The sequence below is a fragment of the Anoplophora glabripennis genome, unplaced genomic scaffold, assembly GCF_000390285.2.
Source record: "Anoplophora glabripennis isolate ALB-LARVAE unplaced genomic scaffold, Agla_2.0 scaffold2, whole genome shotgun sequence".
Taxonomy (NCBI): domain Eukaryota; kingdom Metazoa; phylum Arthropoda; class Insecta; order Coleoptera; family Cerambycidae; genus Anoplophora; species Anoplophora glabripennis.
In genome coordinates this window covers 1,750,221-1,777,019 of record NW_019416325.1, presented here as the reverse complement: position 1 = coordinate 1,777,019, position 26,799 = coordinate 1,750,221, and the positions used below count along the sequence as shown (strand labels likewise).

At 35.9% G+C, this 26,799-nt stretch overlaps 1 protein-coding gene across 1 annotated transcript; it reads left to right on the top strand.

The window, feature by feature from the left end:
- Positions 1-232: 232 nt before the first annotated feature.
- Positions 233-25,338, top strand: LOC108916902. The gene is made up of 11 exons (XM_018723223.1): positions 233-323; positions 376-571; positions 2,643-2,906; positions 5,491-5,894; positions 10,969-11,147; positions 11,451-11,565; positions 14,231-14,354; positions 18,341-18,477; positions 20,134-20,603; positions 20,928-21,120; positions 25,118-25,338. The coding sequence occupies exons 1-11, from the start codon at positions 284-286 to the stop codon at positions 25,243-25,245; spliced, it is 2,250 nt and encodes a 749-aa protein (XP_018578739.1). The 5' UTR covers positions 233-283; the 3' UTR covers positions 25,246-25,338.
- The last annotated feature ends 1,461 nt before the right edge of the window (positions 25,339-26,799 follow it).

Genomic DNA, 26,799 nt, shown 5'->3' with positions numbered 1-26,799 from the left:
CAAACCTAATTTAAATTAGATATATGCGTTTCCGTTATCCGGAACTGTGAAGATTTACCAAAGTTTAACAACTAAATCGACTAACATGTTATTGGAAACAGTGTCGAATAAATTATGTTCCATTTTTTGAACAAATGTTTGTAAATCACCTGCGTGTGACAAATTCCGCTATCTGCAGTATCTGTTTATGTAAATAGTTGGCCGTGGGAGGGAAGATAAGATACAGCGATCCATTATCTGTTTCAATCGTCCCTCCGGCAATAATGTGATAAATAACGAAAAAATGAAGTGCAAGTGTGTATTGATCCTACTGTTGATACATAGTAAGCGTCCGTTTCGACGTTAAAGCGCCGGAATTTAATTGTGAAATTTCAGGTTGTGCAACGCAAAATGTCCGACAAACCTCGTCGGCCCTACCCGAAATCATCAGGGATTGTTACAGAAGAAATTTCACAATCACCTCCAGACCCCCTTTAACCCTACCTTTATTAATTGAGTTAATCCGCAAAATTGAACTAGACGAGGGCAACTCTGTTTCTATGAGAATACTTGCAACATCTATGCTACATGGGTGAGGTCATTGCTTTGTCATTTCCATTGTAATCGAATTGCGCCCTACAGGGCGATACTAATAACTAACGCTTAAATCATGAATATATTAACGTCGAATATGCTGCGAACGATATTCTTTATTTGCAAACATAACCACGTACATATTTATTGATCGTATAAAACTTTAATAAAATATTGCATCAGTATCAGCAATGTACGGGTGTAAACATCTTGTCATTTATTTACTATCTATTATTTATAGGTATTACTATTTCAAATAGAAAATCGACTGCTATTTAAGAAGGATCGGATGCTTAATGGGGGGGGGGGTAAAGTGACACGCGGGGAGGTCTTTACTTACCGTGTTAGATAACACAGCCACACACAAAAAAAAGTTGTCTGTACTTTCATAACCGTAGTATTTTTGCCTCCTGATAGCGAATCCTGTGTCAGAATTGAGCTATCACATCACGAGAATTTCCTAACCTCAAAAACAGGTCAAAAATAGCAAAAATTCACGAAAAAGTACTAGGAAAAATTTTTTCTGTATTCAAATGTTAATTTATATGGTTAAGACCACGCCGAACATGAATCCGCGCCCAGAATTGATGATTCTTTTACTAACCTCAAAAAAACCTGTCAATTATGGTCAGATATCACGAATTTTCAAAAAAATAACAGATTCGCGCCAAATTTGGTATTCGGGGGATTTCGGGATCACTGATCACGGATCAGAGGTCAATTTTGCAAAATTCAAGATGGCGGATCCAAGATGGCATCAAATTTTCAAAAAATAATAAATTCGCGCCAAATTTGGTATACTGGGGTTTTCGGGGTCAATGATCACGAATCCGAGATCAGATTTACAAAATTCGTTTTCAAAAATTTTATCAATTACCTATGGGCAAACAACAAGTGAATAGATTTTTTACAGAAAAATATACAGCCGACAAAAAGGTTAGAACATGATTGGGTACTCAGGTTATAAAGTAAAAAAAATATTACAAAATGAACTTTTTTTTGTGTGGCTGTGTAATCATTGCTGCCAATGCAAAGAAAAATATTCTTTATGACTACAAAGTAAGTAGATTGAGATACTTGCTTGTAAATATTGAAATCGAGTTTAAATTATATATTTCCATCTAAAAGCTGTTGAAGGGCAATTTGTGGAGCCAGAACCTCCGCACACCGTTCGAGGGCAACAACTAATCGACTAAGAGTACATGGCACAAAGCATGCACTGCTCTTTTTGCAAAGAACTTTTACGTATTTTAAATATCTACAAACTTTGATCACGAAGTGAATCGCGTGGAAAAGTTTAAATATGATTTAGTTACATGCATAAGTAGCATACTACGATGGTGCACTTCAGTGAATACAAATGTTCCTTATAAGACAAGGGTTTAAAACGAAAGTATAATACAAATTGATATATGTAGTATTATACTGTGATACGATGTTATTGCTGCCAAAAATATTCTAAATAATATACTGAAGTTATTGAAATGTTAACACTTTAAAACAAAAACAAATCTATAAATAATTCGAGAATAATTCACAGAATTTAATTTCGCATTGCAAAAATAATATCTCAATAATACGAAACTGGTTGCATTTTTTCATAGCACCCGATCCTCAGGTTGGTAGGAAAAACAAAGACGGTTCTTAAAAACTGTACTTAAGTACAGAAAAATCAATAATCTCGTTGACATTTTCCCAGAGATATAAACCGCAGATAATTTGGTACATTCGAACTCATTATTTATGGCAACTAGTTTGGGACACTCTTTATAAGTACGCACCTTCTTGAATAAGCCAGTGACTCAAATGAAATGCATTAGGTACAAGTATCTACCCACACGTTGAACGGTACAGCTAAATTGTTTCAGCCGTACCCCCTTCTAAATCTTTAATATTTAAATCCTACCTACCTAATTTCAACGACGTTTCGGATGCCACCGTTTCTTTGTGATCATTTATTTACGAACGCATATTAACTTTTATTTTAATGCAATGACAAATATCTAGGAACATACAATGTTTTATGCGTATTCCCTCTGGGCGAATAACGAAAAAGTTACATCTTCCAGAGTGATGTTCAACGGCATTAGGCGGTCACAAAGCGTCCTCCAGGACAACGACATCCTGATCCCTTACAGAGCTACTGGAGAGCAATTCTACAAGTACAGGGTGATTGTGGACTACCTAACGCCGGGACAAATAGAACTCTTCCCTTCAGACGCCTTGAGTACTCCAGAATTGTGCTTCCTCCACAGAATGATATCCAACACTGTCGATCCCTTCAGGAGAGGGGATGAGCTTTTTACTTGCAACGATCGATCAAGTATGCCGCTGTAAGTATACGTACCTCGTTTGTTTCGGGTGTAACTTGATGTGATTGCGAATTTGGCGGTGCCATAAGAGCTGGCATAATATGCTGAGGGTATATAATTATGCGTAATACTAAGGGTATATCAAATCTGTAGGGTTTTCGTACGACAAAGGACCAGCGCTAGTCTAAGATTCCTTCAAATTCCCTTTATTATAGTTGGAAAATTAAACATTAAAAGGATGCGATACTGTTTCTGTTGGACATGATGGCTTTTCCATGCGATTGTTTATTAGTTTAAATACGGAAAATGCTGTGGCAGAAAAATATTTTACGCTGACAATGAGCCATAAAAATGAATAATAATTGCGTTACCATTTTTGTACCTATTTAAAAGTTATTAAATTAATTTAATGTGAAAACCGTACTATCTACATAAATTACAGGTAAATGGAAACATTTAACATTTTACAAAACATGTTATTGACTCATAAAACGTACGTATAAAAATAAAGTTACTAGAAATTGTAAATAAATTTAACACTGATAATAAGCGATCCGGTTTTCAAGGTTTTTAAATATAAATCTGACTTTATTCTAAATCAAGTACGCTCCGGTCTACGGTTCACCAACGAGTTGCCGCCCAATGTTGGTAACGCGCTACTTATTTAGCAATGACTCGATCCGCATAAAGTAAAACACTGCACACGGAACTTCCGCTTACATTTTAAAACAATTACGCTCATCGCAACTTTGGTTGCATATGTAACTAACTTGTTTCATTCCGCCGAGAGCTACATCCAAACTACCAGAAAAGCCATTAGTTAGTTTAACTGAAATTGATAATTCTGTGTTTATAGTGTTGTCTAAATCAAATGTACAGACTAAACGTAACTCTGTACATTTACCAGAAATTGTAGCAGACACCACCTAGTTATCCAAATGGGATTAAATATACAGGGTGTGAGAAGTTTGACTGCTATTACCTCAGCATGAGATAGTAATCATAAATGAACAAAAAGGTTATATATTACAGGAGCGTAAGATTAACAGTTTTCAAAATACAGGGAGTATTAATATTAGCGAGTTTCATCACAACGTGACAACAGCGCGACATGTCCTACGGAAAAAATGTAAACAACTATTATTATGAAGCATTTAGTAAATTTCAAGACAATTGTTTTCCAGTTTTTAAATAAATTAAATAAAATGTATCGATTTAGTAGTACGAATATAGTGCTGTGCTTAAATTTTAGCTCGAATTTTAGTAATTACGAATCTCTTAAAACAGGAACTTAACTTTTAATCAAACTATGAATTTGAAAAATATGTAATTAAAGTACCCAAATAATTACGTCATCCAAATAATCATACGTTTTAAAAATAATTTAGGTGCTTACCAAAGAGCAAATTCAGTAATTTTTAAACGCGCAAGTATAAAACAAACTACAACATGCGCTCAAAATGTCCACCACCATTTTCTATCCACGCACGACACCTTCGAATCCAATATTAGAGCACTCACTGGAAAACACCTCAAAAAAGGAAATAGTGGTACGTAAAAAACACTCCGACACGGTCGAATCCAGATACCAACTGAATTGCGTATTGGTGGTTGCTGGACACCTTAGTACCTCGTGTCGTGTTGTTAATAAACCGCCGCACCGTTGTCAAATTGCTTGATATGAATTTTATCGAATTTTAAATTTATTACAACGCATTTTTTAGAATTAAACATAAAGAAGTGCAAAAAAATGATAAACATTGTATTTTATGGTATTCTATGCACACACATGTCAATATTCCTTAATTATTCGAAATGGTTGAATTTAGGACCCATGTCATATAAGGTTTTTTTGTTTATTTTAATGTATTCTATCGTCTGTTAAAATTAAGGAAGTCAAGCTTCTAACATCCTGTAGAACTCAAACAAATCCTGCTAGAAAACAGTAAACAAGAAACATCCAAATGTATTCTTTGACTTATTTTAAAACGAAGAGTAAAGGGAAGCACGCCACTGGTCTACATAAACCCAAAATATCCGAAAATTTATTGGCTATTTTACTACGTAATGCTGGTCCGACTTTTTTAAGAATTTTATGCTTTTTATGGTTTAATGACAGGGCGCTAAAACTACCAAACGAGTTTTTAAGGACATTTTTTATTATTTAAATACAGTTTTGCATTAAAGTTCAATAATTCACACACGAAAATGTGTTACCTAAATAGAAATTTTCAATAGTCTGGCAAAAATTATACAGTGGCGGCGTACAGTTAAGAGCAACAGGAAACAGAATGTTATGATAATATCTCTATAATTTAATCCCTATATACAGGGTGTTCCATTTCGCGTGGGCGCTACATAACTTTGTTATTTTAAATGGACACCCTGTATATTATTGCGTTCTTGAATTCCATTAGGTAGAGTTTATTAAATGTACATGGTATTTAAAACTTACCGTTTTCGAGAACACCCTGTATATATATAAATATCTAATTATTGGTATGTCAATGCTGAGCATTGGAAAGTTGTACGTAGGCATAGAAATAGCGGAAAATTTAATTTTCCGCAAAATTGGAAACTGAGGCGAAATTATTAATATTTCCAGGGAGGTGACGCAGGGCAGTACGGACGTCCTGAGTGGCTGTCCAGTGCAGTACGGCATCATCAAAACAAAGTTCGGACCCATATCAGCCGGACACGTAATATCGGGATTGGCGTCTGGATTAGAGAAGAACCAGGTGACGTTCCAGCGGGTCATCCAAGCTATTAATGAAAATCACAATGCCACAGACATTCCCGACACATTCATATCGAGCGATAATGAAGTTAACAGCGTATGGGTAGCCACGATAGCAGGGGATTTGGCCGAGGTTATCCTGAATCAGACCACGGATGAACCTGTTATTGGCAACGACGGGTTTTGGAACGACACTGCGCTGCCCAGGGCTTTTTATTTGAAATTGGCCACTTGGGACATGACGGAACCTGACATATTAGGCGGAATCGACGGTATAACATCCATATTTCTATTTCTAATCTATTTTTTTTTTTCAATTTCGAAGCCATTTCCTCACACTTTTTTACTACAGTTAATTGGATATGCAGGGTATTTTGTAAGTCCACATCATTTAACACTAAATGGACCAAGGATCCCGAACCCCCAGTTTTCGAGATACAGGGTGGAGTTAAAATAACATTCAATTTATTCAAATATCCCTAAAAATGTTTCGTGTTGCCAATTATAAGCAAAAATTCACTGTATTGTACATTGGAAGGTTTTCGAACGACAAACGTGGGTGGCAAAGGGTGCTGAGGGTTGACGAGGGGGTTGGATTAATTTTCGGTAGTCTTCTTTGTTTTCAGCAGCCTAGAAAACGTAGGCATACAAACCCACTCGACTTTGTATCAAAATTGACACTTCAACCCTCACAAAGGAATACTCATCCTATCGACATCCCTCATCGACTTTGTATGAGAATTGATATTTCAACTCCCAGAAAGGGGTGTAGGGGGGTGATAAAGATACGCTAGGGGGTAACGAGGGGGTAGGGGGGTCTACCCTCTGGGCCTTGACACTTTTTTTTGTGTGCCTGTGTATTTTAATAAACTTGTCATTTATATACAGGGTGTTCTCAAAGTTGAGTCATTTGTTTTAACAGCTGGTAGAACTCGTAAAAAAGTCGATTTACCAAAAATCGTTTATATAAAAGTTGCAGAAAAAGAGTTAAAAAAATCCTGTTCTACAAAAATTGTTCAAAACTGTTAACATTTATGTTTTTACAACGCAGTGGTCGAACATGACAATAAATCAAATTTGTATTATAAAGTTTTTAAATTTAAATTTTTTTAAATAATTATTAATAATAGCTTTATTTGGCAACTTTTATGTAAACGATAAACGATGGTAAATCGACTTTTTTTACGAGTTCTACCAGCTGTTAAAATAAATGACTCAACTTTGAGAATACCCGATATAGTTATACACTACTGAAAAAAATTGAAACAGAAAATATTCATGCCTCTACAAAATCAAGGCTAACATGATTTTTGAAATATTTGAAAAAAAACGAAATGTTGGAAATCCGTTTTTACTTCAGCAGCTACTTAGGGTATAGAATAATTCAATAAACATAGAAATCTGAATAAAAATTTAGATAAATTTAGAACAAATACATTGAAGATGAATTTTTCGAGACAAAACGTCTGAATCTGATTCGGACTGAGGCAATACAGTATTGGGGGTCATGAAGGGAACAAAAAATGTAATAAAATTTCCAGGATCGTATTAAAAAAAATAAAGTTGATGATGGTCCTGGAGTGACGAAACGTTACATATAATAATTGATTATGCCATTTGATGGATTTGATTAGATGGCAAAAAGTTACCAGTTTCTTTTTCAATATTATCTCAAACAAGGCTGAAATGAAACAAAAACGGATTTACAAAATTTCGGTTTTTTCAAATATTTCGAGAACTTTTTAGAGGCATAATGTTGGTCCCCTGATTATGCAGCTTTGCCCCATTTAAGCTACGTATCACTTACCGTTTCCGAAATCCCTGTAGTGAGAAGCGAATTTGTAACACGGTGATATATCAATCTCAATCAAATTGAAACCATGGTAGTTAATGCTTCCAAAGCGATGGTACTTTCTTCAAAACCGATCGTTAACTTATACTTTGTAATTTGCTCGTTAACTGAACCATTGAAGTAAAAACATAAGTAATTACTGTCAATTCTTATTAAGGAATTATCTATGCAAATGCCTGGAGCAATGAAAGTGCTTTAATTGCGATCTCTATTTCAACGAACTCTGAATGAAGAAAAGTTAATGTATTCTGTTCCTTTACTGCCATTTCTCCTGCCTTTTTTCACCTACCGACAACCACCGGGAAATACACCCCGTTTTTAAAATGTAAATTTCCGCTGTTACCGTTTCCGGGTACGAGATTAAGTGTATAATTTATTAACCATTCGCGTGTGATTTTATAAAGTTCTCTGAAAAATATAAAATAGTCCCAAGATGGATAAAAAAATCTTAGTGTTAATAAAGGAGCATTATTAATTTCGCAACCTTAACCTTTACAGTCCTCCAGGGCTTTGTTCACCACGAGCCGCCACTGAGTTCTTACCGATCTTTGCAAATTTAACCGTTTAATTTGTTCTTTGTTTAAGTGAACGAATTCGAAAGTGCATAAAAAATTACCCGCTTCTCCGTCGTACAATTTCCTTTCAGGAGTAAATTATAAACTGTAATATTAAATTTATAACCCCGCAATTAGTTCCCTTGACATTTTCCGGCAACGCTAACAGCTCTTACGCAATCCGACACAATCTTTAATAATGCATCGTTATCCCTTTTTCCAATGGCCCTTACGCCGCGCACAACGCGTGTAAATGTAGACAATTTTCCAAAATGTCATCATCACGCGTAGATTGCGCATACGGATTGTACGGATGCCTGTTCAGAAAATGACCGGACATTTTTAATTACGTGCATAGCCTCCTTTGTTCTTGGATTATCTCGATTTAATCCAATCGAATTAGATAACACCTGAAAACTTGACTTATTAGTAGACATTTGAAACGTTGAAGGCAAAAATCTCGCGCGCGACGAGGGCAGCGTTCGCGCGCGTGTGCGGGCCTGGCGCTCCTTCTCCCACGAGCAGGCCGTTCTTTAACGTTAACTTTTAGTGCTTCTAGCGCGTTTATTATATAAACTGTCAATGTAAAACTTTCTGTTTAACCTTTTCTGTAATTGGCTCTAAAATTCCGGTCCGATACGTCCAATAGTTGATTAACAGTTAACGGTATAGAAAAATAGCTATCTTGGGAACAAAGAGGCGTAGGCGATTTCTCTTTTTTTTTAAATTACCGTAAACATAAGCTCTATTTAATGCAAAAAGAGCGAATTCCCGAGCGGCTTCTGCCTAATCCTAGGACGATTTATTTATAGCGCTGTTTTGCACATCCTACTTTGTTAGTTCCAAGAATAGCTCAAGTCAAGGTGAAACTGTGATCCCTGTGTACTATCAGTTTTGTCAATTCGTCAGTTTCATGCCAAAAATCAGATTACTGTCCTCCGTCACCCTGCGCAAAAAGCATTGTTTTCTACATACTTCACTTTTAGGGTCACTTTTATTCATAAAATCAAAAAATATACAGAATGATATATGTAACACGCACACATCTCTGTTTTTCTATGAAAAGTAGCTGCAAGTTTTTGAATGAAAATAAGATAAAAATGTGGGTCGGAAAATGTCAGTTAACCCGTTTAAAAATAACGAGATACGGTAATGACATAAACAGGGCCGAATGAAAGCTGTTATTAATGATTATCCTTTATTCTCGCGTTTCACTTGTCTCACAGCTACATTCATCCCTCTTAAATGTGGAAGTAATTCATTTTATCATATATTTACGGCGCACAAACACAACAGACGAACTTCTTTCAGGGCTCCTTAAGTATTTTCTTCTGTGAGGTGGAGTTTTATTTAGACTTGTCACTTTCCTGATAGGACCTTTTCACAACTTCTGACATTTTATCGGTAACCACACAGCGCACACATCTTTTAATTACCGTTAATTAACCATGAATTTTAAAGAAAATACTTTTTGGAACAGTGATGTCCGATGTAATTGAGATATACAGGGTGTTTGAAGTTTGACTGCCTCAGTTTTAACAGACGATAGAATACATTACAATAAACAAAAAAACTTTAATAACATGGGTCCTAAACTCAACCATTTCCGAGAAAAAAATTATCAAAATCTCCAAATTCGATAAAATTCATATCGAGCAATGTGACAACGGCGCGGCGGACAACACGAGGTACTAAGCTGTCCAGCAATACGCAATTCAGTTGGTATCTGGAATTGGACTGTGTCTGAGTGTTTTTTGCGTACCACTATTTCCTTTTCTTGAGGCGTTTTCCAGCGAATGCGCGAAAATTGGATTCGAAGGTGCACAGAAAATGAACATTTTGAGCGATTTAGTTTGTTACACGTGGTACGCACCAGCTGTGTAGCGTAATACACAACTTTTTTGTTAATTTATGATTACTCCATCTCATGTTGAAGTAATGGCAGTCAAACTGCTTACACCCTGTAGAATAGAATATCGATCGAAAATACTTTGTACGTGAAACACAAAGTAGCTCTTTGTTGGCCACGTTTTACGAGTTGACAGAATTTATAGACCGTTTAAGTAACTTTCGAGGAAGATTATTTATTCTTCGAATTTCATTTCTTAAGGTTAATCCCGAGCTAGAAGTGAAAAGGTAAATATCGCCCGTCCGCCATCCTTTTTACTTTCAGTCAATACAAATAAAGTCAAATTAGGGTTACACGATAAGCACGAGCAGGGCTTTCTCCACGTCACTGGGGACATCCATCAAACATTTTTATTTCATATTCAGAATTTGCGCTTTCACATGCTCCATCTGTAAAATAAAATCACTACAAGAAGCGAAAGTTAATGCAACGCTCGACATCGAACCTACAGAGCGCTCCCAGATCTCCAGTCAAACAAAACGCAAATCTGTATTCGAAAGTTAAGTAAAAAATTTTATTCGAAAGTTAAGTAAAAAATTTTATTCGAAACTGCAGTAAAAAACTTTTTACGAAAGTGAAGACAACTTTGTTTTTAACAACACCACTGGACACCCTGTACGTTAATTGTCAAACTTTTTCCTCCTACGTGTGGGCTGCTCCTTTCACTCTAACACGAATTCGCGATGCTGGTAGCTAGATGCGAGGTTTCTTTTAATTCGAGCCGTTTTATGGGTCAGTTTCCTTTTCGCTCATTTACAAACCCGTGTGGTTGACATTTCCAAACTCCACTCCTTGGATAAACATGAAAGAAACATAAAAGAAATATTTCCCACTTAGCTAACAACATCGCAACTTCCCCGAAATTCCCGCACATCTGCGCACGAAGTCGACGCAGATAACGCACGTCGGGAGACCTGAACTTTCAGAACTTGTCGTTATTAATCTTAACGTGAGTACTGGCAGGTTGACACTTTAAAATTATACAGGATGTCTCGTAAAAATCAGTCTCAAGGACGAATATGTGTTTTTAGGTGCAATGTTGGGAACAAACGTCAACTACTGGTTAAATATCCTGAGCAGCACACGTCTGTCCCAAGTCCTGGACATGTACTATTCAGAAAGAGGCATTCCTTTCAACTTTGGTCACAAAGCTAACAATAGAACTGCGGCGCTAAATGCTTTATTGGACAGCGTCAACTTTACTGAACAGGTAAAATATTTTATATTTAAATATCAAGAGGAGCTAGATATGGGAACTACACTGGTCACTGTACAAATATCTGCTATTAGAAAAAGTTAAAATTGTATCTATCTACGAAATAGATCGAAATACGGCAAATACTATTACATTATTGATGCTATAATCTACAATATTACGGTTATTAATATTTCAGTGACGAGGCAAGCCCGATGGAGGTGGATTAAATTCGTATCCCATCGACATAAAAAAAACTAATTGACGTAGAACAATGAAATGCCACATAATCTCTTAAGCTCTGACGTTCTGTTTTAGGTAATCGGATCAGTGAAATTGTTACAAGCTGTTGGACAATATGAAGTTACCCTTGGCGATAACGCCATTACAGTTTTAGCGGACAAAGCCATCCAGCAACTGAAAACCGTCGCAGGTCAGTTTATATACGTGGCGTCTCGCATTGATCGTTGACTTTGTTATTATTATAGGTACGAAATCGGCACAAATACAAGAGAAATAGCCATTGATAATCGCGTTTGCCACATTTCTATATGTAAATAGAATCACAGACAATATAGCTTATCGCCACAGACCGCGCATTAAATGACCTACATCATACATTTAAGTAAATACAGTAACGCAAAAAACAGATATTGATAAAAAAAGTGTACAAAATAAATCCGTAAGTACGCCTGGCAACATTGCCAAAGTGTTGTTTATATGTTGCTAGAATATATGTAGGAATGCGGGCCGCTGCATTTGATTCTTCCTAAAATTCTGCTGGTGGTGTACTCTATCGGCAATTCGGTTTAAAACTGCTGTCCTATCCCAGTAGCGGTCTGGGGCGAAGCTATATTGTCTGTGATAGAATAGAATAATCTTGTGAGTATCACTGTATCACTACAACAAAGTTTTAAAATATCGTCTCGGATACGTTTTGGGTTAAACTTGACGCAAATTGCGTCCGAAATTTTGCATAAATCACATTTAACGTTCACAAAGAAGGCTCTTAAACCGCATTGTATTTAACGATGCACTAAAATTATTCATATGCTCACGTGAAAGTTGTGAGACGGAAGAGATATTGAACATACAATCTATCGTTTTCGAATTAGGTTCAACGTTACAAGACTGGTTTTGTGGTTTATAAAAGTATTAGCTTAGCTAGCTCGTTCTTAATTAATTAATTATTCAATTATCGGCATCAATAAGTTGAAATATCCACAAACCTACCGAAAAAAAAATATATTTTTCCGCTATTTCGAGGTTTGACGCAAATTGAGAAGGAAATATTGCGTGACATGACAGCAAATATTTTAGAGGTTATAGTTCATTTATACAGGGTGTCCCGTAAAGTACTTCTTCGTTTGTCCGCTAAATGGATTCAAAGTTCCTGAAATGTTTGTGTGGCTAGATATCTTCTGCATCTTGCATTTCTGGAATCGAACATTTTTTGACTTCATACGAAAAGATTTAAAAAAAATATTGAATTTGAATAAGCTTAATGGGGAAAACCGATATTTTTACCGAGATCGCCATAGATTGACTAAGGTGCTGAGACTTCTAGTAGGCAAAGGGACAAACGGGATTTTCCCGCATCACTAGGGTAGACGTCCGATCACAGTCCTTGACGGGTCCGCAGAGGTTCTCTAGCGAAGTCCGTCTAAGATTCCCCAGTTCGAATTTTGTAATATTCAGTTTCCGAAATTCGAAACTGAGGTGATTTTTTCTTTTCGCAAAAAGTAATCTTTAGACTTGCAAAAACCTCGACATCGCCAAATTTTAATTTATTAAACAAAAAACATTTGTTTTTCGTACCATCAATTAAAAAAACTAAATAAAAGATTTTGAATTATTTAAATAGTACCTTTTCAATTTTCGCTGATCTTTCGAGACAATAATGAAATTAAAACCTACACAACAGTTAACAGAGATGGAAAATGGTAGAAACAGTGCAGCTTTTTGCGCACCGTGTATTTTGGCATTTGTAGTTATACCTGATGTTTATTGCATTTTTTTGTAACCGGCATGCGTTCAAACTAGCAAATTTTACGTGAGTAAATAGAGCAAATGCGCCTTCAACTAGAAGTATAAACCCGACTACAGATTTACCTAGTATAAAAACTGATTTGTGTAACTTTTTAGAAGTTGAACAACGTACCCACGTAGCTTAACGTTAGAATACCTAATTTCGACGGTGATGTAATATTTACGAGCGACCAGTGCTCAGACCTTAGCCTAAATCTACTGTGGCTAATTCAAATTTCTGCAGTTCTTGGGTAGAATCATTAACTCGACATTTGCAAGCGGTTACATGAACTTGCTCGGTCGAATTTTTAAGCAGGTCGCTTTTTTGGATCTACAGGGTGTCTCGAGTTACAAGGTACACTGCTACAGACCTATAATATTACCGACATTTTTTTAAATAGAATGCTCTATATTTTATAGTATAAATAGTTGTCAAAAAATGGAGGAATCGACTGAAAACAATAATTTAGTATTACTTTTTATTTTATTACAGCAAATGTTCAAAGTGGCCCCCATTAACCATTGCACAATACCCAATTCGGTGTTCAAAGTTATCAATTACATTTTGAATGACATTTGGTTTCGAACTTCTTCTCTGATAGTGTCTGGTCTGTTCACATGCACTTTTCCTTTTAGATAACTCCACAAAAAAAAATCTGGAGGTGTTAAGTCAGGGGTGCGTGGTGGCCATTCAAGCGACACTGCCTATATCCATCGATTTGGGAAAACTCCATTAAGGTAATTTTCTTACATCGAGGCGAAAATGTGGAGGGGCACCATCTTGTTGGAACAAGACATCACCAGCAGCAAAAAAAACGTCGTTAATGTTATAAGTCTGTCAAACGTGGCTCAAAAAAATAACTGTTTCAGCGATTTTTTAAAGTTTAAACTGGAAAAAATTATGAATTTTGTACCATTATTTTGGGACACTCTTTACATTTTTTTAATTTTGACATATTTCCACCACACTAAGCTGACATCTTAATTCCATTGAAAAACTTTAAAAACATATTTTATTATTAGTTTTTATATTTTTCCGGTACAATTTCTTAAAAATATTTATTTTTTAGGTAACACAGTAAGTGAATACGATAAGGTGGAGTACATAAACGGCAAAGAAATGGCATCTTCGCTAGAGTTAATCATAATTTTGGACGGCACCTTTGCCTACTACGATGCTCTGAAACTGATATAGTAAGTATGAGTACAACTTTTTGAAAAAGTTTACGAGCCGGTCCTGTATAAAATAAGAAGTATGTTGTCGGTGCAACGCAACAATAACTTCAACATTAATTAATTATGAATGACTCGTAGTGGAGTGAATGAATAAGGAATTTTAATTTTGAAATGATTCAGAATTATATTTAGTTTCTACATAAATTTGGATTTCCCACAGTTCTAAATTTATGATTTATCTGTACAGGGTGGAGATCTCAATAAACCAGATAATCAAATATAAAAAATGGATCTACTATAAAATATAAGTCCGTGACTTTAAAACTGTTTATAATAAAACAAAAACGTCAAAATTGAAAAATCTATTAGCGCGGTATTCATTTATCTCGTATGTTATTAACTGGACAATTTCAGTTAATTCAGAATAATTAATTAGACAGATAATTAATTACTTAATTAATTAATTAATTATTCAAAATTATCTTCATTAATGTAAAAAGAAAGTGATATTAAAAAGCAGAGTTAAATTACCATATTGTTTAACTTTTTACTTTATTTTAAAGATTTTAAGCTGATTCAAATCCAGATAATACAGATTTTTGTTATCAGAGAACATTGTTTGGCTTCTTATGAAGACTTTTGGGACAAATTTTTGAATTTATGTGAATTAAATTGTCCACCCTGTACAAATGAGTGTACGGTGAAGCCGCATTACTCACAAGACATATATCCTTTAGCGGACATTTTTTACCGCAGATAACGATTTTTTCAACCCACCCACCGATGGAAAACGCCAATAAGGTATATAATAATGAATCATAAACCTAAAAATGGCATCAGAAGGATCTTAGCAGCAAAGACGAATGGCAACTAAAGAAAACAAATTAATTTAATAAGTTTTGCTCGGGAGACGAAGTTAAGATTTCACGGCAAGCAAATCATCAGGTAATGGGATTTAAATACCCGATAAGATTACAAAATCTATCACTTTAAGATTTAGACGCACCTCTTTCGATGCATCCTAATTTCGAGGGAAGCCTGCAAAAGTAAATATAATCCCGACTCTATTTCCTTATCTGTACTAGTAACATTTTCTCTTTCCTCATCCGGCAAATGTTTTAAGACGAAATAATTCGGGCGTGTTTTGAAAAATCGATAATTAATTTTCTCCCAAATTTAACATCCGGGAGGAGACTTTTTCTTATTGTACGTTTTAAATCATGGAAAATGATAATCCCCGCTGCCGAAAAAGTTAAAATCGATACCCAGGAACGGAAAGGATATAAGGAGTGCGAACTATATTGTTCTAACGACACTTCTGCCAGAAAATCCGATTCTCCTTTGTTTGTGTTCTTTTGGGGCAACATGACTCTATACCCTCTGATTCCAGGAAAACTTATAAAATAAATTTTAATCCCGCAGAAGCCCCATTGTTATTTGACAAAGCCAGAGAGAGAGCAAGGATAACGCTTTCTGTCTCGTTTCCTCAAATCTGAAGATCTGCTCCAGAAATGTATATCAATATTTTTACTCTCGGAACAATATTAAATTAGGAATACTTGAGATTCTGGGGCAGAATAACATTTTTCTACAAAGATGACTGATACCGTGAACAATGGAACAAGTTTTATTACCTTCGACATCAGTGCCAGCTCAAACATATCGAAACACACTACAGGGTGTTTCGTGTATAATCTATAAAAATTAAAAAGTTCTATCTTCGCTTTTTTTTGTAAATTAAAGTTCATTTATTCAACGAAAACGAAGGCCGACCCTGTGTTATTTATTAAAAACTTTGGAAATGCAACTTTATAATTTAAGTCGATATAATCTAATATTAGTATTACTAAAAGAAGGTTAGGTTACATTGTCAAAAAATTTGTGCAGTCAACTAATTTTGTAATTGTACTGAATTCATTATTCACTTAATTATTAAATATTAAGCATCGTCCATCGACTCATCACTGTTAAAAAGTGAAAGATTCAAGACAAAAGTATTTATTTTGTAATTCCACGATAGTGACAGTGTAATTTTTATAAAGAAGTAAAAAGTAAGAATAGCGTGCCGATTACATTAACAACGAGATTCTTATTTCTTACTTTACTTAATTTTTTAATTTGTGCACAAACTAGTTTTACAATGAACCGAGAAAACAATGCATTTACTGTTTCCGAAGGTGTCGATATGGTGTTAGTGTATGGTGCAACCGGAGAAAATGCGCTCGCGACGACTAGGTTGTACCGGGAACGATGGCCACAACGTCACCCCCCATGTGCAAATACAATCATACAGTGCGTTGTTGGAAAATCTTGACGAAGACCCCACAATTAGTACTCGACGACTCGCACAGCAAGTAGGAACCTCATCTCGAACCGTACAACGCATATTAAGGCGCCAGCTGTCCAGTTGCAACCAGTTCAACAGATTTTACCCCCGGATTGTGATCAACGAATGCGATTTTGCAGATGGTTCTTACGACAATGTGCCAATCAAGTAGACTTTCCTACTGATGCTTGTGTAACAGATGAGGCGACATTTACCCGCGATGAAGTAAATTTCAATAATATGCACATATAATAATAATAATAATAATAATAATAATAATAATAATATCTCTACTCCTCATTCTAACTACGAGAATTAGCCCAGAAGTCGGAGACTTGTGCGGGAGAGGAGGCGGCATATTATTATTACGCAGGCCGCATTTGCGCCCAGGAACGACTTATGTTGGTAGGCCCTAACCACCATTCAGTGCAGGAATGAGGGAAACCTGGAAAACCTCATTAATTAGGGGGGTGGTCAAATGCCAACCGGTGTCAATCTCTCACATTGACCCAAGCCAACATTCTTCCACCCTACCATACCTGCACAGAGGGTGCCAATCCTCCGTACAAGCATAGCTAATCAACGGTCTACCGGCCGCGGGATTCGAAACCCGGGCAGATCGACACATCGATTTAAATATTGACGCCTTAAACCGTGCGGCTATCGACCGAATGAAAATCCTCACGCGATTAGGGAAACTCATTTTCAACATCGGTTCTCGGTAAATGTTTGGTCTGTACTTGTGGGTCCCTATTTCTTTGAAGGACAACTAAACAGACCAACATATGCTGACTTTTTAGAGAACCGGTTGCCTAAATTATTAGACGATGTGGCATTACAAGTTCGGGCACGCATGTTTTATCTTCAAGATGGGACTCCTCCACACAGCACTCGAGAAGTAACGACACTTTTGAATGAAACGTTTCCTCACCGATGGATTGGACGCTTTGGTCCTGTGCCGTGGCCACCTCGGTCGCCCGATCTAACTCCAATGGACTTTTACCTTTGGAGTCACTTGAAGTCATTGGTTTACAATACTCCAGTTGCTACGGTGGAAGAATTGCGAAACCGTATACTTGAAGCTGCTGACTCAATTAGGGGAATACCTGGAATTTGGGAAAATATTCGCCAGAATTGGGTGCGTCGGTGCCCCTGTTTCCGCGCTAATGGGAATCAATTTCAACATTTTCATTTATTTCATTTTGTTCCATATTATTAGTTTTTTTAATATCTATTTTTCTTAATTTGTACTTTTGCATTGAAAAATTCCCCAAAAATTGAGAAGTATCTTTCTATCTTTTAACGACGATTTGTTTACGCGGCTGGTCTAGAGCACGTAACTCAGCGTACAGCACACGGACAGGACCGTTCCTGATAAAATATTTTGATCCATAATTGAACTTGAATTTACGAAAAAAACCGCAAAAATAGAACTTTTTCGTATAAAACTTTTCTTTAGGAAGCTGTAGTTTAATTTTTATAGATTATAGACGCCCCACCCTGTATACAGTGGAAAGACGGGTTAGATAATGTATTTCTGTGCACAAACTAGGCTTATATTCATTCCGCTCAAACACCGTTTTATTTAAAATTTATGAATTCTACATATATAGTATAAAATCACTGAATTCAACCCTGAAATTTATGGTACCGAATGAATAATAAATCACATTTGCAGCACCCTCGCTGAGGCCATCCAAGTATCATATCATGGAAGCAAGCTGGGAATTATAAATGGACAAACCGGAAGTTGGATGGTTAACGCGACTTGGGAATACTTCCAAATTTTTACCGGTTTAAACAACCCACAGGAATGTAAGTGTGATATTACATTGTTAGTTAATTAGATATAACTTACCCTCTCGCCGTACCTTTTCAAATATTTACCCGTTTCGCGATTTTTTTAACAACGGAAAACCAGGTTCTTTTACCGGCTTCGCGGCGCGGATATTTGATATTCGAAACTCCAGCGAAAATTTCATATTTAAATACAAGAACAACGCTGTGTGGCATATATTTTCTGACCTCAAAACCTACACTTTTCTATAAAAAAATCTCCTTATTTTCTTGGATTACTTACAATTAAAACTTCAGTTTAGCAAAACAAAGGCAGGAGCGATATAGTTGAGACCAGAATAGCGTTGGATCTACACTCTGGGGGCTTAGGCTGTAACATTCTAAACAGGAATTAGTAGTATGTTTGATGAAGAGGCGGTACGCAGATAAGCTCATCTCATTATCACGGTGCTATAAAGGTGTACCTGCTATAAAGGAATACTCAGAACCAGATCAAATCCTGCTAATGAGTAACCGTCGATATTTACTGGAAGTTTCAAAATTATACGCATTTTGTTAACTGTGAAAAAGAAAAAGGCAAGGGAGTTACTGTCCACTTAATCGAAAATTTAACAAGATAATATTTAATGTAAACTTTGAAATTGAGTTCAAAAGGTTGGGTCCATTCAGTTAAAACCGGAAGTATGATAAAGTGTGGTAGTTTAAAATATGAAATTTTACCTCTAACCGAGTATCCCAGAATTAGTTAACTTACTGCAAATATTTACGGGACAAAAGGGATGACCTTATTACCCTGTACGAATTTTGCTTCTCTTTTTCAATAATAAAACCTCACAAACAACGATGTATCCCATTTATTATGCATAAAACAGGCAGAAAAGAGAGATGAGGAACGAACTATATTATTCACTGAGGGGATTCGATATTTTCGGAATACATCACTTTTTACTTAATTTTACACAGCGCTCGAAAGAATGCGAATATATTTCCTCCTGCGCCTTCTCGATTGACAATAACTGGAAAATCGGAAAATTGGCTTATACCGAGTCATCGACCTCTTTGTTGTGATATTCCGAATAATTATATTGTTTTCAATATTAAACTCGCTTTATTCGCGAATCGCTTACAGTCTAGTTATTTCAGTCGCTTTTATCTAACAATAAAACAAAAGAGGGTTATAAAAGTTATAAAATCGGTGTGTTGCTACATTTTTATACAACCCCCAGATTGGAAACTATAGCGAAAAAAAATCAATTTTCAAAAACGTAAAGATTTCATCACAACCAATTATTTCTTTGATGAGAAGGTGTTACTTACTCATTCGCTTACCGTACGGCACAAATGCATCGGTAAGCGAAACAATAAACTAATAAAATGACATTTTAAAAGACTGTTTACCCGGCGTAGTAAAGGTTTTCGTGTATTGTGAATGCAGTTCACATTTCACTTAAACAACAACTGTACGCACGCATTTAGAAGCAGGTAATCAACAAACGTCACTTCTTTGCTATGTGAACTTCGATGAAGCCATTAAATAGGCAGTTAACGCCTTACCAAGAACTCCTTCCTCAAATACACACAATGGGAACAAGCCAATGTAGGCTATTTCCGTTGATGATGCTCCACAGAACAACGTAAATCTACTAAGCACGGTTTATAGCTAATTCTTTCTAGGGCCTGTAACCTTATCCTTGGGGAGAAGTCTGGAGACCGTAATAGCTTACTACCAGAACAAGACGAACCTAGACTGTTCCTACCAAACTATCCGACCTTTTGGCCAGTCGATCCTAGTCTTCGGTGATGGGAGATTGACTGATGGGGATCTGACTAGATCTAGAAGAGCTATAAATTCCATAAAAGGATCCTACCCAGAAACCAGTTTCATCTTCGTTACACCGAACGAGAACACTGGTTTCCAGGACCTCGCCAACGATAACGAAGACGACGTTGTGGTGTCTCTGGCAACTGACGTCTATTCCATGGTGGACCAACTCACTGACAGACTCAGCAAAGTACCTGCTAGCATTATCAAGTTTTATTGCAATCACGTCGACGTGCGGTTCGAGGATTATATCACTCCAGAGGTCGACACGCTGTACGAGATCCACCGGGAGTATATAAGAAGGGGACACGTCAGGACAAGGGTAAGGGAGGTTTTTGCTTTTCCACTATTAGAACAAGTAAAAATTTTGATTTTTTCCGCGCAATAATAAGTATTGTTGAGTTAAATATACGCATTGTAGGAACAAACAAAAATATATTTGTGTTTAATAAGTTATTTATTTCCCCAGAAGGATAACGGGTATACAGTAAAATCAAATTTCAAGCCGCGTTAATGCCAATTATTGTTATTATTGTTAGTAAAGTTAGTGTGTAATTTTATCCCCCTTGTGCCTGTCATCGGTAAAAGGATTGCCAGAGTTAATTGTCGTCACTAGCAGGGATTTACTTTTCTAATTGTGTTCCAGTTCATAAACAGCGACTATGGGGACCTCAGAATCTGCGCTCTCACGAGCAGAACAGCACCAGGCAACAGGGTATGCAAAGATGTAACTGTAAGCAGTGAGATCAGCTTTGCGTCTAAGGATTTCTGTGCGGCAGACTCGCTGTGCGATTTACAGTTTGCCGTAACAGCAAACAACTCTCAAATGAAATGCACAGGTAAAACTTCAACAAACTGATGTGTACAGGGCGTTATCTGTACAGATTCTTTTGCTTCTAGAATGAATAAAGTTCATTTCGTTCGTATGTACAGAAAACGCCTTGTATTTTGTGCCTAGATTATTTCTTTCGAGCTTTTCGTATAATGGTTACATTTCCAATAATGGGACCGCCTAGCCGGGTGTCTTGGCCGGTGGATTTCGATCTGCCGAGGCAAGCATCATGGACGCAAGCTGGAATTTGGATGGGTGACCTAAGGCAACATTTGCCGCATGCGTGTCGTCCCCGATAAATGGTAATGAGAACAGAGCAAAGAAAAATCTCTGTAACTCAAGACCATGCTATCCTACATAAAATGTACGAGACTTTACCACCAAGCCACCCGTGTAGTAAATAGGATGGTTTGAAGAAAAGTACTCGAGTAATGAAGGAGGGTGTACAAGGGGCCTAATAACGCCTAAGTGCCGCGGTGGAAAAAACAATTCCACACGTACATATTTACATACATACATCTCCAATAGAAGCAGGTCATTTAAACTAAATCCATATTACCATAAATTTCATAGACAATATCATTTTATTCCACGCAATTGCTTTATATCGAATTATATAAAACATTTACGAGTTCCGTTTTACCGCTTTTTGTTAGATGAAACGCTAAATTAGTTACAACGTAATCGTTTGAATGTATGCCTTTTGGCCATATTTCAACATCGACCTTAGGATGGAGGATTAAAACTGGAGTTAAAGGTGAACATGCAAATGGTATATTCCGAAATGCCTTCTCTTCCACATTTATTTCATCTGGACATAAAACGATAATCACAAAAAACGTTGAGAAGATGATAAAATCAATAAGATTCTATGAATTGATTATATTTTCCATATTCCAACTTCTCCAGACTCCTTTTGGCAGAAGTCTATAACATCTATTTCTTGGATCCCTTTCTTGTTCTGTTACAGAAAAAAAAATTATTGAGGTCAAAAGCTGTGATTAATTTTGTTGCAGTCATTTAACTCGCTCACAGAAGCTCTGTTGGGGTAAGATCTGGACGGACTGGCTGTATGTCAATTTCTGGTTCTGACTATAACGCATTAAAAAACGCTTATACCGAGGATTATAAATTCACTGTAATTCAACGATCGTCATATCATGAAAGGTCTTGATTGAGACTTATGCAAGATACTTCGAAAAAATTCCTATCCGATTTCTTGTGGTAGAAATGATAAAAAAACCGCTTGAATTCATTAGTGCGCAGCGCAGAGGTGTGGATAATTCAAGGGCGGTCACAAAGGGGGTTATGGGGGGGCCATGACCTGTCGTCAAACTTTATTTGTTAAATAGGTTTCATCTACCACAGTCCAGTGGAGTTTTTTATTACGAACAAATAAATAATTCTAAAATGTCGTTAACTGATGCATGATTGACATGAATTTTAATACTTAGCATCGCTTTCGCACGACGTAATTCAATTCTAGACATGTGTCATTCCAATTGATGTAATGTCATATCAAATGTCAAACTGTAGTAGAAACAGATAAAATGAAAAGAGTAGTTTGTCAGGTAAAAATGAATTCAAGATTAAAGACCCCTCTTTCTAATCGCAGAAGTGTGTGGGAGAGTGGGCGGCATATTAATATATACACGATTTCGACGGCATCTTGTCTTGAGCAGGTTCCAAACCAAAAACTAGAAGTGAGTTCAATAATAGACAGACAGTCAATGTCAACTACTTGATTGCAATTAGGCTCTTCATTATTTTCTGATGTATAGGAGAACTGAAAAAGATTTAAAAACTATTTTAACTGCACTACAACTTTATTTCTAAACAATATCAATTTCTACATCGTGAGTTTCAAATAAAAGAGATCGCCTGATAAAGTCGTGTTCGTGATTGCGGTGGTGTTTTTTTCAGGCATGTTATTACATGATTCTCTGAAAATCCAAGGGATTACCCTTCGGTACCCAATAATGCGGCTTTTTTAATGAAACTAGTATGCGGGGCAGCTAAATTGTTTTGCTTGAAATGTCGGTTTGATATATAGGAAATTATTTAACATGTGCTTCGGGATTTAACGAAAATTGGAGGGAAACATCCGATACCTCATAAATTTCTATTCCTCGTGAACGCTGAAAGTTTAAAATTATTGCTGCGGTAGGCCAAATTTGCGTGCATACTTTTGGAGTTAAATAATTCGCGTTAAATTAGAAAAAAACATGTACATGTAATGCCAATTTTATTACCCCTTAGATTTACGCGAACATATAATAACAGAGCTTTGAATAAAAGTCCTGAAAAATATAACTTTTCTTGTCAAAAACTTTTCCGCTGACACAATGCTGTAAAATTAGGTCAACTTACCAAGTTCCTGTTGTTTCCAATACCTTAAAAGTTTGTAAATCTTTAACCTGTAACACGGACATGAAAGGGTTAGCTTAAACAAATTGTCCTGAACAACTGCTAAAAACTTTGTTATAAATATCTTTACCTTTTCCTGTTTTGCTTCAACGCTAAAAAGTTTGGTATTTTCGTTCCTGGATAAACGCAATAATTAAAATAGCATAATGTCAATTACCGAAATATAGCAATAAAAGTAGATTTTAACGCCCATTTGAAATGAGAATTTCATTCTCCGCTAAGGTTTTTCAATCAGAGAAATGGTTCACAATGGAGTGGTGGTGTAATGAAAAACGTAATCCTTAATAAAGTAGAAGTTCTTACAGAGCTTTAAGATATTGGAAGGAACTCATTGTCTTGTCATTTTCTATACGCCATTGAAAAAGAAGACGTTACGTTTTTAAGCCGATGCAGAAACATTTGCTTTCTCAAACCAAAATTTCGTGTATCTAGAAAAAGATTAATCGTAAGATTATTTTATCAAAGTTTTGAACGTTTCGCAGCGGAGGAAATAAATCTTGTACCTTTTGACAATGTAGCAGCCAAACAACTTCAGCAAACCTGTTTTTTGCCGATATGTAGATCTAAATATAACATGGCGAATAAAAAAAAAACGAAATTAATGAAGGATAACTAAATGAGAATTAATTTACAAGGTATATAGAAATACCGTTTTAATTAAATTCTAATGAAGTCGATAAAAAATTCTCAATTAATATTTGTAAATTTCTGACAGCCAATATTTTTGTTATCGCTGCATTTTAATATTCAGTATTTTTTGTGGTGCAAACTGCAAAAGACAGATACGAATTTCTTTGTGTTTCTATTTCCTTTAAATTTCAGGATTATGTCGAATCTAAAGTTAATGTTTATTAGTCCGACAATTATTTTAACCGTTATATTATTTAAATTTCTATTAAGTACGGCTTAATACGCGAAGGCCAAAAGCCCGCTAAATTTAGTTCCAAATGTCGCCACCGTCCATTTTTTAAGGTTAGGTACATTTTTAAAAAATTAAGTTTTAAAAATTCCCTTTCGTAGATTGTTCCCTTTAAGAGAATTTACTTTAGGAATATTCCATCTGCATGAAAGGTAAAATAAAATAAATAAATTCTGATTAAAAACTACCTGTGGAATGACAACAGTTTAATCCAACAAAATATTTGTATTAGGAAATTTAATGAGTATTGATCACAATATGGCAATGTCGGTGTGAAATCTATAAATATTAATGATAATTCAGCCTGCATACGTAAGACATAACTGTTTCAATTTACTCGACCATATGGTCAGGATGGAAATTTCTTAAAAATATCGAGATATGTAAGAGGAGAGGAAGAAGAAGAAGGACTGAAGGCATCACTTCTCTGATAACTGGAAATTTACGTTAACGATGCCCAAAAAATAGTTTTCCGTCTCGCTATCTTAGATAAAAATAATTTTTTCCGAACATATCTAAAATTAAAGTTCACGTTACCAATTAGCAAGTTATTAATGGGATAAAGATCTGCATTTAAAGGGGAATGATCTAAAAATTCTGTATAAATATAACAAGTAAGTGTTAATTAAATTATGTTTAACTCTGGTATTTTTTTTAGAATATGACTGCAGATACCCGGACCAGATACGGTTGGACATAAGATACACCTATACAGCATCCGGAACTGCCGCAATTCCTAGTATTTTATTAGTAGTCGTAGTTAATTTATTTTTTACCGTTTGTTAATGATTTATACAGAACGTCGTTAATATAATTTACATTTTCGTTGCGTATTCGTTCCACAGCTAAGCATACGAATGACGCACAAGTTTTTAGAAATTTGTTAGAATTACCTATGGAGATGAGATCTGGTCCATTAAATCAATATGTCGCAGAATGGAAACTGGTTTTAACTCCGGTAACCTAGCTTTATGACGTCTGAAATACTCATACAGCTAGATAACCAAAGAAAATATCAGTTCCATTGTCGTATCGGAAACACATGGGCATATGCTGAACCCGCACAAGTGGAACCACGTGAGCGCACGCCGGCACAGAACGCACAAACAGGTCGGAAAAAATTCAGGTTGAAACTTTATCTTCAGTCGCACATGAAGAACTGAGCAAGGACTAAGCGATGGCTGCTTACCAACTGGGACGTTGCTTTCCCCATGCCATCGGTAGAGCTCGAAGTTAATCGTTAGGAAAACCAGTTTCAAGAGCCAAGCCTCAGCCTGGCCTGTATGTCACTATGTTGCCAAACTTTCTAGTCTCAAGGCAATATTTGGAAACGAGCGATCACGATCGTATTTTCTTAATCAAGCGTCTTCACTTGCTCACCGCTGGGGCTAAACTAATCTCTGCAAGGTACCTCATTCTATTCTTCCTACCCCTCTTATTGACACCCGCCCATGACGTCACGGTACTACCTGCACCACCTTGACCGTAAAAAAAATCCGATTATCCCGCTTTGTGGCTTTCGGACCAGCTAATGGGATAGGGTTATTTCTCAACCGCAAGTGCGGTGGTTATTGTCCACCGGAGTCCTACAATAACAAGGAAACGCGGACGACATTTTGACCATTAGACCAGGCGAAATCTGTTTTGGAAAAAATTGGAAAAAAATTTAATTTTTTCTCCCTTTTTTCAACACAGTTCAAAAACTATTCATTTTAGAGAAAAATTGAAGAGGAAAAAAAGATTCGTAACTAAATTTTACACAAGAAATGGACTACCGCCAATCTTAGGATTTTTCCCTAAATGATTAGTAATTAACAATTTTATCATTATTTCAAAAAAATTTTTATTACAATTTTTAATTTAATAAACTATTTAAAATTTATATAAATAATAACTAAACAAAATCAATTATAATGCTTTTTTCTAATTGTAAGATAATTTGATTTTAAAAATTTATTTATACAGGGTGCCCCGAAATTCATGCAACAAAATTTGATCACAGAATCTTAAGGGGGACCCGTATTTTTTATTTTTCCTCTTTCGGAGTTGCAGCCCCCTGAAGTCCGCCCCTAAAAATAATCTTTTTTTATATCTCAGAACTTTGTTGTACGAGAATCACTAAATTTGGTACACAGAGGTTCTATGACATGTGGAATTTGATGGTGCTACTTAAGACAATTTTTCGTGGGCCCCCTTGTCTTTGGAGCCAAAAAAAATTGGTTTTATATTTAAATTTCTTAAAAATTATCTGTCCACTAGGAAGCCATTAAATTTAGAAACTTTTTGTCCCTTTATACTTTTTTCGTAAAACGCAATGTTTTCGAGAAAAATGTCAAAATG

Bases quoted from the DNA above. Each gene is read 5' to 3' on its own strand.
- LOC108916902 (XM_018723223.1), top strand. From the start codon at position 284: ATGAAGTGCAAGTGTGTATTGATCCTACTGTTGATACATA. The intron at 2,907-5,490 runs GTAAGTATACGT...TAATATTTCCAG, and splicing joins GATCGATCAAGTATGCCGCT to GGAGGTGACGCAGGGCAGTA. The intron at 20,604-20,927 runs GTAAGGGAGGTT...ATTGTGTTCCAG, and splicing joins GGGGACACGTCAGGACAAGG to TTCATAAACAGCGACTATGG.